At 42.0% G+C, this 14,018-nt stretch overlaps 1 protein-coding gene across 2 annotated transcripts in view; it reads left to right on the top strand.

Moving 5' to 3' along the window:
* Positions 1-1,339: 1,339 nt before the first annotated feature.
* DOK5 (docking protein 5) overlaps positions 1,340-14,018 on the top strand; it is a 169,053-nt gene continuing 156,374 nt past the window's right edge. The window contains exon 1 of one of the 2 annotated variants that reach the window (XM_012467489.2): positions 1,340-1,751. In XM_012467489.2, coding sequence (XP_012322912.1) covers positions 1,686-1,751 — 66 coding nt within the window. In that variant the 5' untranslated portion in view covers positions 1,340-1,685. The remainder of the gene's footprint in view (positions 1,752-14,018) is intronic. The other variant, XM_012467492.1, reaches the window with a different exon arrangement.

Consider the following 14,018-nt stretch of genomic DNA (forward strand, 5'->3'; position numbering starts at 1 on the left):
AGATTCATATAATCCTAGAGTTGAAAGACCTGTGGAGGTCATCAGGTCAAATGTTCCACTAGTAACTGGATCCTCTTCTCAATAGCTCTGAGTAGAGATCACCCAGCTTTAGCTTGGTCCTTCCAGTGGGTAAGAATTGTCTAATTTCTGATATTATCTTTGCCTTTGTGAATAGTGCAAATGATTAGAAAGATCTTCCTTGGAAATCAACTAGCACCCTCTCTTTCTGTGACATCTGCTCTTCAGAAGAGGAACAGGAGAATGTTTAGAAGCAGAGCTGGGTTCTACACACACCTGCCTTCAATCGTAGCTCTGATAGTGGCCAGCTGAGAGACCTTAGCAAGTCCCAGGGGCCTAACTCTTCTGAGCTTCAGTCTGTAAAATATGGATGCTGGTACCTAACTCATTATTCCCTTAACGAGATTAGCACAATGCCCAGCAGACTGGTGCTCAATGTGTGTTGGCAATTATCAACTCAAGTATGCTTCAGGGAGGTAATGCAGTCAGGGGCAGGTGAATGTAAAATCCAGTCCCCTTCTTAATCTTACCGTATAGGCAATATCTCATGATGGCTATGAGAGCTCTACTGCCAGGCTAAGGAGGCTTAAATATGGGCCTGGTATGTACATAATGGGGCACCTACCTCAAAAAGTGCAGGGGAGTTTGAATGAGTGAATCCAAGCAAAAGGCTTGGGAGAGTGCCTGGCGCCTAGTTGGCCATCTTGATAACCACAAGGATTTACTGAGCACTTGCTCTGGGCTCAAGCTTTGGGGACAGACAGTGATGAGGCCACGTCTTAGCCCCCTGGAAAACACATTCCAGGGGGAGAGACAGGCTCAAACAGGGAAACTATGGCAAATGACACCAAAGAGGGTTAGGTCCATGACACCAAGGAAATCCAATGAAGCATTTCGCTTAGGCGGTGACAATAACCCTCTCCTCTGATGCCAAGGTCAAGGCGAACCGCGGCCACGGCATCTCCCCAGACACACACTCAATGTCAAGGCCCTTCTCGGGGAAAGGGTAGGGGCCGAAGGGAGAGCCGGGGTAGGCGGCGGCTGGGAAAAAGTGAAATTTCCTCTCCTCCTAAAATAAGTCACAGGAGCGAGGAGAGCGAGCGTTATCTCGTCAGGCTGTAGGCGAGGTGCGGGGGCGGCGAGGGCACGCTCCGGGTCAGCCAGGAGGGGAGGGATCGGAAGGGGAAGGGGGCAGGGAGAGGTGTGTGGGAGGCGCGGGGAGGGCGTTCCAGCGCGCTGCTCGCGGGTGGCCGCAGCCCGGCGCTCGGACCCGCGCGGCTCCTCCTCTTAGCCCCCCACCCCTTCCTCCTCCTCCTTCCTCCTCCTCCTCCTCCTTCTCGGCCCCGGGAAGAGGCAGGGCTGGATCCCTCAGCCGCCGCTCCTCCTCCTGGCAGGCCGGCCGCGGAGTCAGCTGACGCCGGCGCTCCAGCCTCGCCTCCCCGTGCCGCGCTCTGCGCTCCCCGAAAGTGGCTGCGAGCCGGCAGCCCACTCTCGGGGTTCGGAGGACAGAGAAAGTGATGTGCGCCCTCTGAAGCCTCGCCCAGCGCCGCCGAAGCAGCGTCACCTCTCCAACTTTCTCCCCCCACGACTCGACCCTGCCCTCGACCCTCCCCAAAGCCACTTGGGGTGCGCGCTCCTGGGTAAAGGGGGGTCGCCGGCTGTCGGGGATGGCTTCCAATTTTAATGACATAGTGAAGCAAGGGTACGTGAGGATCCGGAGCAGACGTCTCGGGGTGAGTATCGATCCTCTCCGTTTTGCGGCTCGCCGGTTCGATGGTCTCTCTCCCGAGCCAGCATCCCCGGAGGGTGGACGGAGAGTCTCCCGCCGCGCGCCGGGGAATTGCGCGGTGGCTTTCTCAGCCGAAACCCGCGTCTCCGGGGCTGCCACTGTCAGGCCCGCGTCTAGGTGTGTAATGGATCTATCTTTATCTCTTGGATGACTTGGCTTTCTGATGGTGGCCGCGTGTTGGGCTTCAGTGGCCACTGGAGCCCATCTACTGGAAGTAAATATTTCTCAGTAGCCATGGAAGTTGGAGCTGAGAAACCCGGGCGGGGGTGCCTGCCGGATGCCCCCAGTTCCCCTGTCTTCCCGCCGCCAACTTAACTTTTCCAAGGGATGGACCAGCTGGTTGAGACGCATACTCGGTGTGAACGAGGTCACGAACCCTGTGACCCCAGGGAGAGATTTCTGCCAAGCATAATGTGTCTTTGGACCCCCCTACCTACCTCTGACCCAGGTGTTGTGGCAAAGGCGGTGCGGAGTGGCCTTTGGCCGGGGGTGCCAACTTGAGTAGATACTTGAATCTGGATTTTCCCTGGTCCTGAACCGGGGTGGTGGATTTCTGTGCTAGAATAGATGCTGGAGATCCAGGGGAGGGTTATTTAGCCTGGAAACTAATACCTGGCATAACGCAAGTGCTCCCTACATATGTCCTGAAAGGAAGAATGAATGAATCTTGGGGCACTTGGGGACAGATGTTGACAAAGGCCAGCTCCTTTCTTAAAACTCCCTCTCTTTCGCCCCTTTACCTCTTGGCTCTTCACTGGGGGAGGCTTCAAGAGAGAACCCACCCTTCCTCTCCTTGGGCCTGAATGATGGTGAAAGAATTCTTGAGACAGAGGGAAGATACTGGAATGATTTTTTTATTTACTAAAATTTACAAACTAGGTCCCTCTTATCTCTTTGCCTCCTGTCAACTGTTGTCGCTGTTAGAGTTGAACCTGTGCGTTTGGACCAGACATAGAGGGCGAAAAGTGGTGGGGGAGGGTATGCGGGGTGGGGGGTGGGGCGGGGGGGAGAGAAAATGTCCTTTCGTAACGCCTGAAATAATTATAATGTCAGTAATGGTATGGAATGCCCCTGTTGCTAATGAGTGATAAATTGAATGGCTTTCTCTACAAATCTGTGTCATTTGGCATCTTTCTCTGATTTGGTCTTTAGACTGTTTTAATGTGCCAGATACTTTTACTGAAAATTGAAAAGAAATTTCACAGTAGTAAACCCAGCTAGGGAGGGAAGCCCTGTGGGGAGGAACATCCACAATTATTATAAAACTCTTGCCTAATTCGTTTTGGTCTTTTTCTTTCTTCTTTTTTTTTTCCCCTGCTGGTGACCATGTTTTAGCAATTATGTCCTGTGTTATTGTGAATATGTACATATATAATTAGGGAGAAATGTAACAGAACTCACCATTTCTATCAGCTCTGCCAAAGTTTCCTTGGTTCTCTTTTCTGCCATGCAAATGTTCTCATCTGCGAGAGGAATCATTGTTGGGGTACTTCACTGAATGACTCCCAAGTAAAGCGCAAACAATAATAGCAACTTTCTATTTTTAGTATGCTTATAGGCTGGCCAAGTGTTACAATTTTAAGGGGAGTAAGTTAAAAAAAAAACAAAACACAAAACCACATTCTAATTTAGCTTTACTCCATCATGTCAATGGAAGGAATTGGTACGAGACATCCATTCTGTGTTAGGGAGCATTCCAATGGGAAGAGGACATACATTATTAATGCACAAAATATGAATTATTCATAAGGATCAGAGTTTATGCCAAATTGTGACACATGGTAATTTATCTGAAAGACCGGTTACCATCACTTTCTTGTTTGTGGTAACTGAGATAATTTTTTCTAAATTATTACAATTGACACAACATAGCCCTGTGTGTGTGCCAACATTTATGGACAGATATTTGAAGCAAAAGGAACCGAAATACAGTTCAGTTTGTATTTGTTTTATATTTTACAGCATTTTGGGTGCTAGTGAGCAGTATACTTTCTCAAGATTTATTCTTTTTGTCTGTGTTTACATTCAGACTTCAGAATATCTATTGAATTACGGTTATTGCTTGTGGAGAGAAAAGGTCAAAAATATGATCAAATAAATCTGAACTTATTAGCAATGGTTTTCTCAACAGTTAATTTTTAAAAATATTCTTATGGTATAATTTACAAAAGAGGCTGATTACATAGTTGCCAGAACACATTGCAAACCAGAGTTTTAATGGAAGCTGAACATGCTGGGGAAGGATGCTTCAGGGAACAAGCATGGGGACCCTTTGTCCACAGTCAGGAATGCCAGTGGTATTAATCTAGGCACATATAGCCTAGAACAGCATGTGACATGTATATTCTAGGAACATGTGCAAGTCTCAAAGAGAGGTAGGGCATTTATTTTGTCTAGCACGGAGTGGGCACTTGGTAAGTTCATGTTGAAATATGCGCTGAACTCTGTAGTGCATGCCTGGTCTTGCCATTTATAACCTTCTTTAGGAACTAATACAACAGTGGTTTTATGAATGGAATCCAGACCATGTTTGGGAGGGTTTATAATTAAATAAGAAAACATTTAATGGTAAGCAGCTGTTCCTTGTGCCAAGGAATGCTTCTTCAGATCTGGAAAAAGATGAGAAGGGAGCACATTCTGCTTCTATTCCTTGTTGACCTTTGACCTTTCCTGGCCTCAGTTGTTTGGTCTGTACAATGAATACCATGTAAGGATGTTCTTGGGAGCATTAAATGAGACATTCGTGAAAATGCAATGAATGTATAGAATATTGATTCTGCTTGTTGCTTGTATCATTTTCTTCAATGATGTGTTAGGATTGGTGGAAGGATATAGGAATTATGTATTTCCTTATCTTTCTATGTAGAAGTGTACAAAGAAATGTTTAATGCAGCTCCAGATTTTTTCATTGATTGGATGAAACTTTTACAAATTATATACATATATTTGTATGTATGTCTATTTTTATACATAGGAATGAATACATACATAAACATATGTACATATCGTATAATAAGTAATATACATATATATTTATATATGTGATTTTTTTAACAGGACAGGAAACAGTCTAAAAATGTTCCCATTCAAATGGGTCACAGATAAGTGGTCACCTTCATTTGAAATCCTAAACAGTTTAAGTGATGAAGCAATTAAATATGTATAGATTTATTCTCTTCTTTAAACAGCAAAAAACTTAATGAAATACAACTCATTTAACTCAAAAGTTTCAGTATCTTCACATCTGTATTCCCCAGCTTAATCCCCCTGGGTTCCTGGAGGTCTCCAGCTGTGCCCTGAGTACCGAATTTGTTCAGGAATGTCGACATTACTATTTGGGGAGCAGGGGGCAGGAGTGGGGCAGCTGGCTATAATTATCTGACTAATCCACAAAACGCACTAAAAATTTCTTGTTAGGGGAGAGGCAAATCAGGCAATTTGTTCAACATTAACCTGCTGAATGTGTGACTCAGATGGCATCATATAACAGCTCTCACTTCGTTTCTTTCCTTGTAATGGAGAGAATTTTCCAATCAATCATTGTCATGGCTTGCCCACAATGCAAGCTTCAGAACTAAAACTTGGGTCTGTCTATCTGCACACAATCCCTCAGTTGCTTGCCTTTAAGTGACATTTCTGTGCTCTTGTCTACCAAGGACATATCAGCTTGGACCTCTTCTCTGACCTCTGCTCGTGTAAATTCTCCTGTCTACCCCACATCTCCTCTTGGATGACTCACAGACCTGCTGCTCCTAGAGTCATCTCCATCTTAGCCTCTAGAGGTCCCAGAATTTTGGTTGCATAGGTAGGTAAAAATCACAAGGAAACCTTGGTGTCATTTCACTCTTCTCCCCTCATCTCTCACCCCTACAGGCAATCCATCAGGAGATCTTGCGGGCTCTGTCTTTGAAGTATATCTGGAATCCGGCTCTCATTGCACACCACCTGGTCCAAACTCTCATCGTCTCCTCCCTGTAACATTGCAACAATCTTCTAATTTGACTTCCTGCCTACATGCTTGCTCCCATCAGTCCCTTCTCAATATAGCAAAGTGTTCCTTTAGAAATATACGATAGGTCATGTCACCTGGCTACTGAAGCTGTCAGAGGTGTTTGAACCAGAGCAACTCCATCTTGAATAGGAGCTGGGTAAAATGAGGCTGAGACATACTGGGCTGCATTCCTAGACGGTTAAAGCATTCTAAGTCACGGAATGAGATGGGAGGTGAGCACAAGATACAGGTCATAAAGACCTTGCAGGTTGCAGTAAAGAAGCCTGCTAAAACTCACCAAAATCAAGATGGCCATTAGAGTGACCTCTGGTTGCCCTCACTGCTACATGGCACTACCCCCACCAGTGCCATCACAGTTTACAAATGCCATGGTAACCTCAAGAAATTACCCTATATGGTCTAAAAAGGGGAGGCATGAATAGTCCACCCCTTGTTTAGCATATCCTCAAGAAATAACCATAAAAATGGGCAGCCAGCAGCCCTCGGGGCTGCTCCATTCTTTTATTCCTTTACTTTCCTACTAAACTTGCTTTCACTTTACTCTATGGACTTGCCCTGAATTCTTTGCTGTGAGAGATCCAAGAACCCTCTCTTGGGATCTGGATGAGGACCCCTTTCCTGTAACAAAGCCATTGGTGACTTTCCATATACTGCTGAGAAGTCTTACATCAGGCCATGAGGCCCTATGCTGCCCCAGACCCTTCCTTTCTTTACTGTTCTCTCTGCTTGGAATGCCGTTTGTCCAGGCGTCTCCTCCTGGCTCACTCCCTTACCAGCTTCATCCTTGTCTCAGCTGCTGCCTTCTCAGTGAGGCCTTTCAGAACACTCTATTTTATTTCTTCTTCCTCTCCTTTCCTTCTTTATCTGCACTTTTGTTTTCCTCCCTGGACTTATTACCCCCCTCCCTCACTTTTTTTTTATATTGTCTGTATACTGCCAAGAACATGTGAGGCTCCATAAGGTCTGGGACTTGTTTTTTTCTCCCTCCCTCCCTTCCTTCCTTCCTTCTTTCCTTCCGTCTTGCTCTGTTGCCCAGGCTGGAGTGCGGTGGCACCATCTTGGCTCACTGCAACCTCCACGTCCCAGGTTAAAGAGATTCTTCTGCCTCAGTCTCCTGGGACTACAGGCACGTGCCACCACACCCACCTAAGTTTTGTATTTTTAGTAAAGACAGGGTTTCACCATATTGGCCAGGGTGGTTTCGAATTCCTGACCTCGTGATCCGCCCATCTCAGCCTCTCAAAGTGCTAGGATTACAGGTGTGATCCACCACTCCCGATCTTCTCTCTCCTTTCATCATAGCTGTCCCCTGGTGCCTAGAACAGGTCCAGTGCAGAGTGTGCACTTGATGAAGATTTGTGAAATAGATTAATGGCCTCATCACTGTGTAGTAGCTTAAGAGACTAGGCTCTGACGTGTGACTCTTAAAATCCCAACTCAGTGACTTGTTATGTGACTTCCGGTGAGTTATTTAATATTTATAAGCCTTTGTCTTCTGTAAAGAAATGGAGACTCACTGCTCACCTAATAGATGATGACCATAAAGAGCTTAACACGATGCTTGACACAGTAGAAATGCAATTAATGATGATTAGGTCTCTCACTCCTGCTTGCAGTGTGGTTACAGACAATGACACTTAGCTAGTTATTATTTTCACTGTTTGTACAGCAATTGTTCTTATCCTCAAAGAACTTGTTTTTTAGTTAGGAAAACAAACTTAATATCCATGAAATAATTTACAAGTACCAAATGTTGCTTGGCATTGATAGTTGATACAGAAGGAATTTAGAAGATTTCGCCTTTTGTAAGATTTTCCATGATTATACACAAATGGCAGATATGAAATAAGAAGAAATACATCTTCATATATCTTTAATTTGAGTGAATTCACTGAACTAGAGGTATTTTTGTTTAGTTGGGGACCATTTTCTTTTGTGGCAGAGAAGACATTTTAAAAATTGGTCAGCTCCTGTCCAGATTTAAAAAATAAATATTTTCTAATGCTTTCATTTTACAGTTTCATCTGATCCGGTATGCCAGAAAGGCTTTAATGTTTCATTTGAGATTTTTAGATTTAGATGTTCAGGAATCCATGCATTTTTTTATGGTACCATGACAAAGTCATAGTCATAATATGAAAATTATACAAATAGAATAAACTCATCATATACTATTCCTTTTTCCTTTTGAGATGGAGTCTTGCTGTGCTGCCCAGGCTGAAATGCCCTGAAGTGACCTCTGCTCACTGCAGCCTCCGTCTCCCAGGTTCAAGCAGTTCTCCTACCTCAGCCTGCTGAGTAGCTGGGACTACAGGTGCATGTCACCACACCTACCACACTTTGCTAATTTTTGTATTTTTAGTAAAGTTGGAGTTTCACCATGTTGACCAGGCTGGTCTTGAACTCTTGACCTTAGGTGACCCACCCGTCTTGGCCTCCCAAAGTGCTGGGATTACGGATGTGAGCCACCGTGCCTGCCCTCATCATATGCTATTGTTATGTAAGCATATGTATGCAGATGCACATATACACATATAAACTCATGCAACCATTCAGGAAGATATGTGAAGTTCCGTTACTCTTTAAGAACGAGAGGCTTTGGGATAACTTTACTAGTAGGAAAATTTATGGCCAGATAGACTGTGTATTTATACGTGCATCAGTCAGGACAACTCGATTATCTTGGCTCCATTTGAATCAGCTTCACTGACGTGGTTTCTATGTCAGAAAGGCTTTCCAGCTGGTATTTCAGTCATCTTCATTTGATTGTCCATGTGGATGATATGATTAATTGTGCATAAAGTCAGCTTTTACATCATCTTCAAAACTAATTTAAGCAAAGAGTGGCCAATTTAGTGACTTTGTGTAAAGACATAAACCAAATTAGTGATATGATTTCCCCCACATCTGCCAATGTATTTTTAAAATCATATTTATTAGAAGACTAGAAATATTTATTTATAAAGCAGCTTTGCAATTTTTGTAGGGAATTTTTATCTTTGGTATTTTAAGAACTTAGTTTTCCTGGGAATATATTTTCTTTCATTTATTTTATCATTCGTTAAGTATTTCTTGAGTACCTATTAGTGTTAAGCTTAATATAAACCGCCTTAAATAAGGCAGATACAATCACCATCCTCAAGGAGTTAACAATTTAATTTTGGATTTGTATTATTAACAAGAGATTAATGTATTCACTATAGTTAAAGAGGAATTAATCTGCATTACAGGTCAAATATTGAAGTGAAAAGATACCTGCGGATATTTCTCTGTTCTATTGTGGAATGAGGAAGGGCAAATTTGAGGAATTTGATCCTAGTGGGGTGGAAATCAAACTTTTGGAGATTATAAGCCATAAAGAGATTACGATGCCTCCCTCCTGCAAACCCCCCTGTGAAATTCAAAATAAAATTGTGAGTTTAGAAATGCCACATGATATATGTGTATGTTTAAATTAAAATAGCTTCTTTCTAGAATGCAGATGGCTAAATTTTGGATAAGTATTTGGAAGCTGGTTTTTGCAGAGCAGTTGTGGAGGCTGTCTTCATTTTACTTGTGTTCTCATCCTCTGTTTATATCCTGGAGCCCAGAGAACAAAGACCTTAACTGTGTGTTTTGTGTTCTTAAACTGAGTTGTTAACGAGGTTCTAATGAGAGGATGTAGGTGACTTTTCTGAGACAATGCTTGTAGCTTGTATGAGATTCTCACAGAAGTCTGGACCTCCCTCCCCAGCCTCTTCCACTTCCCACCTGCTATGCTTTGTTAAATATTAAGATCAACATTTCATTTTTTTTAATTGAATTTTTATTTTTAGATAATTGTTATGTTCAAATGCAGTTGTAATAAATAATATGGAGAGATACTCCATGCCCTTCACTCAGTTTCCTCCCAATGGTAACATCTTTCAAATTTGTAGGACAATATAACAACCAAGATATTGACAATGATATAGTTAAGATACAGAATATTTCAAACATTTCATCCCCTGGAGGATCCTTCATAGCCTTCTTATACAGCTGCCTCTCCTGACCCTGTTTCCCATCCCCCTAATCCCCTGACAATCACTAATCTGTTTTCCATTTCTACCATTTTGCCACTTCAAGAATATTATGTAAATGGAATTTAGTCCAGGCTCGGTAGCTCATTCCTGTCATCCCAGGACTTTGGGAGGCCAAGGCAGGAGCGTCTTAGGCAACATAGTGAGACTCTTAGGCAACCAGTCTTAGGCATCATAGTGAGACTCTGCCTCTACAAAAGACAAAAATAGAAAATTAGCTAGGCATGGTGGTGCATGCCTGTAGTCCTAGCTATTTGAGAAACTGAGGTGGGAGGATCACTTGAACCTGGGAGTTTGAGGCTGCAGTGAGACATGACCATACTACAATACTCCAGCCTGAGGGACAGAGCAAGATGAGACTGTCTTAGAATTTTTAAAAAGGATATAATGTAAAAGAACCATACAGTATGTAACATTTGGGGATTGGCTTTTAAAAAACTTCAATATACAAAAACAAGCAATGGGGAAAGGATTCCCTGTTTAATCAATGGTGTTGGGAAAACTGGCTAGCAATGTGCAGAAAACAGAAAACAGACTCCTTCCTGACACCTTACACTAAAATTAACCCCAGATGGATTAACGACTTAAACGTAAGATCTAACACCATAAAAACCCTAGAAGAAAACCTGGGCAAAGCCATTCAGGACATAGGCATAGGCAAGGACTTCATGACTAAAACACCAAAAGCATTGGCAACAAAAGCCAAAATAGACAAATGAGATATAATTAAACTCCAGAGCTTCTGTACAGCAAACGAAACAATCATTAGAGCAAACTGGCCACCAACAGAATGGGAAAAAATTTTTGCAATCTACCCATCTGACAAAGAGCTAATATCCAGAATCTACAAAGAACTAAAACAGATTTACAAGAAGAAAACAAACCCATTCAAAAGTGGGTGAAGGATATGAACAGACACTTTTCAAAAGAAGACATATATGAGGCCAAGAAACATGAAAAAATGCTCGTCATCACTGGTCATTAGAGAAATGCAAATCAAAACCACATTGAGATACCATCTCATGCCAGTTAGAATGGCGATCATTAAAAAATCAGGAGACAACAGATGCTGGACAGGATGTGGAGAAATAGGAACACTTTTACACTGTTGGTGGGAGTGTGAACTGGTTCAACCATTGTGGAAGACAGTGTGGCGCTTCCTCAAGGACCTAGAAATAGAAATTCCATTTGACCCAGCAATCCCTTTACTGGGTATATATCCAAAGGACTATAAATCGTTCTATTATAAAGACACAGGCACATGTATGTTCATTGTGGCACTGTTTACAATAGCAAAGACCTGGAACCAACCCAAATGTCCGTCAACAATAGATTTGATAAAGAAAATGTGGCACATATACACCATGGAATACTATGCAACCATAAGAAATGATGAGTTCATGTCCTTCATAGGGACATGGATGAATCTGGAAACCATCATTCTCAGCAAACTGACACAAGAACAGAAAATCACACACCGCATGGTATCACTCATAGGTGGGTATTGAACAATTAGAACATGTGGACACGGGGGTGGGGAGCATTACACACTGCCGTCAGTTGTGGGGGACTAGGGGAGGGATGGGGGTGTGGGGAGAGTGGGGAGGGATAACATGGGGAGAAATACCAGGTATAGGTGATGGGGGGAGGAAGGCAGCAAACCACCTTGCCATGTATGTACCTATGCAACAATCCTGCATGATCTGCACGTATACACCAGAACCTAAAGTACAATAAAAAATATATATATATATATTTTAAAATAATGTTTATAACTACTAGAAATCTTGCTGGGATACTGTCTCATTCTACACACACAAACAGAAAATTTATTTGGTGCTTTTTTTTTTTTTTTTTTTTTTTTTTTTGCAGTGAGAATAGCTTAAGTTTGAGGCTCTCACTTTAGTTTGGATCTCAAGTTGGCCACTTATTGGCTCTGTGGCCTTAGGGAAAATTGCTTATTCTTTCTGATCTTTACCTTACTTATATACAAAAAATAAGGATAATATACGAAAGATGAGTATACCAGGCTCTTAATCCTGTGCCTGACTCATAAGAGGAACTCAGTGAGTCATACTATTGATTTTTATTTTTTATTGGTAAGAGGTTGAAATGATATTTTTAGTTTATTGTCTGTAAGAACCACAGCCTGGTAGATTAATTCAGTCATATTCCAGCAGAAGAGTCATGTTTTTGATAATAAAAAAATAAGGTTGCGTTCTGTCTTCTTCTTGCTGTTGACCTCCACAATATATTTTTGTAATATTGGGTTTATTTAGGAGCCACCAATGAAATCGTATCTTAGAACATACAGACTTGAATATATTAGCCAAAATGGCAGATCTTTGATTAAAAGTCTGGCCACAGTATTTTTGTCTGTTAACTCTAACAGTGCTGTTCAAATGTGAGATTTATATGTCTGGAGAGATAATTTTAGGGTAGTAAACATTCAATCATAAAATGAGAAAAAGTATTATTTATTGTTCAACATATCTCAGAGTTGGTGACTGCTAGGTCTTTTCTAGAAAGGACCATCCTCACTTAGGTGTGGAGGTTCAGGGTGACAGCATCATATTTCATTGTATTAATTACTTTTATATTATGTTACATTTTATTTTTTCTTTCAAGTGATACTGGTTACCAATTTCAGATAAGAGTGTGTGCTTCCTCTTTAAATAAAGCTTATTTATTTAAAAGAGTAAAGTAACTCAATTAATGTTAACTTACAGTGCAGGTATTATACTACCATTCAGTGGCAAACATTTTGGAGGTAGGTGATGGTACACAGGTGCAGCGCAAATCCAAAGGATGCGAGACTGAAGCTGGGAAACTGCAGACCATTGCACTTATTTTTCAAAGTGGGTTTTCTTAAATTTCTTTACTTATGGCTGCCATATGGCATCATTTTATATAAACGACTTAAAAATTAGGTGCTTAGGGAAAAACTCCTATGTACCCAATACCATCCTCTTACAAAACTTTCCTCTGATGTCACCATGTGTATGTTACCTCTCACCCCCCAAAATCTGTACAACCTTATTTCAATTTTGCCCAAGCCCTTATTTTTTCTTCCCTTCAGTCATATGTACAATGGATACTGCTGTGATTAGCAGAAAGAGAAACTAGTGAGTCTCATGAATGGACTAACTCAAATTAGTTGAAATGCTGGTATTGAGTTCAATGCATTTATTTAATACAAGTTTCAATGTTTAGAAGAGCAATTAAACTCTTAGAATTCAGTTTGTTATCTTAACACCATACATTAATTCAATAAAAAGAAATTTATTTTCCAACTTTTAAGAAATCATACTTCTTTGCATCTCCTAGCAAAATCAACTCTTTATATTAATTTCTTGGTTTCCAGGTTTCTTTCCACCAAAGTACAGATATTTTGGCTAATCTGTGAAAGAGCCACTTTTTGAGTCTGGGTTACATTCCACCAGCAGTGGCATAAAATCTAGACGTTATCATGCACCTAGTCTAGTCTTCAGCATCCATTAATTCAATGTGGTTTAAAGTGAGATTCAATAGGAACATTTTCCAGAGACTTTGTCCTCTTGGAGATGTCTTCACTGGTTTGAATCCATCTTATCCATTAACTGGCTGTTCTTACGTCTGATTTTCTCCTGTTTAGCTGTCTGTTGGCATCCATATTCCTGCCTCAGAGCGGGTTGCCTTAACCACTACATTTAAAGTTGACTCCTCACATCCGTCTAGAACATCACCTAATTTAAATCCATGTATAGAACTGAATTTTTTTTTTTTTTTTTTTTGAGACGGAGTTTCGCTCGTTACACAGGCTGGAGTGCAATGGTGCGATCTCGGCTCACCGCAACCTCCGCCTCCTGGGTTCAGGCAATTCTCCTGCCTCAGCCTCCTGAGTAGCTGGGATTACAGGCATGCACCACCATGCCCAGCTAATTTTTTGTATTAGTAGAGACGGGGTTTCACCATATTGACCAGGATGGTCTCGATCTCTTGACCTCGTGATCCACCCGCCTCGGCCTCCCAAAGTGCTGGGATTACAGGCTTGAGCCACCGCGCCCGGCCTAGAACTTAATTTTTTTTGTGCCATTCATTTCTCATCTCTCTCTGTTTCTATATACATTTTTTTTCGTTTGTTTTTCTTCTCCAAGAGAGG

The sequence above is a fragment of the Aotus nancymaae genome, unplaced genomic scaffold, assembly GCF_030222135.1.
Source record: "Aotus nancymaae isolate 86718 unplaced genomic scaffold, 86718_ANA_hifiasm-v0.15.2.pri h1tg000029l, whole genome shotgun sequence".
NCBI classification, from domain to species: Eukaryota; Metazoa; Chordata; class Mammalia; order Primates; family Aotidae; genus Aotus; species Aotus nancymaae.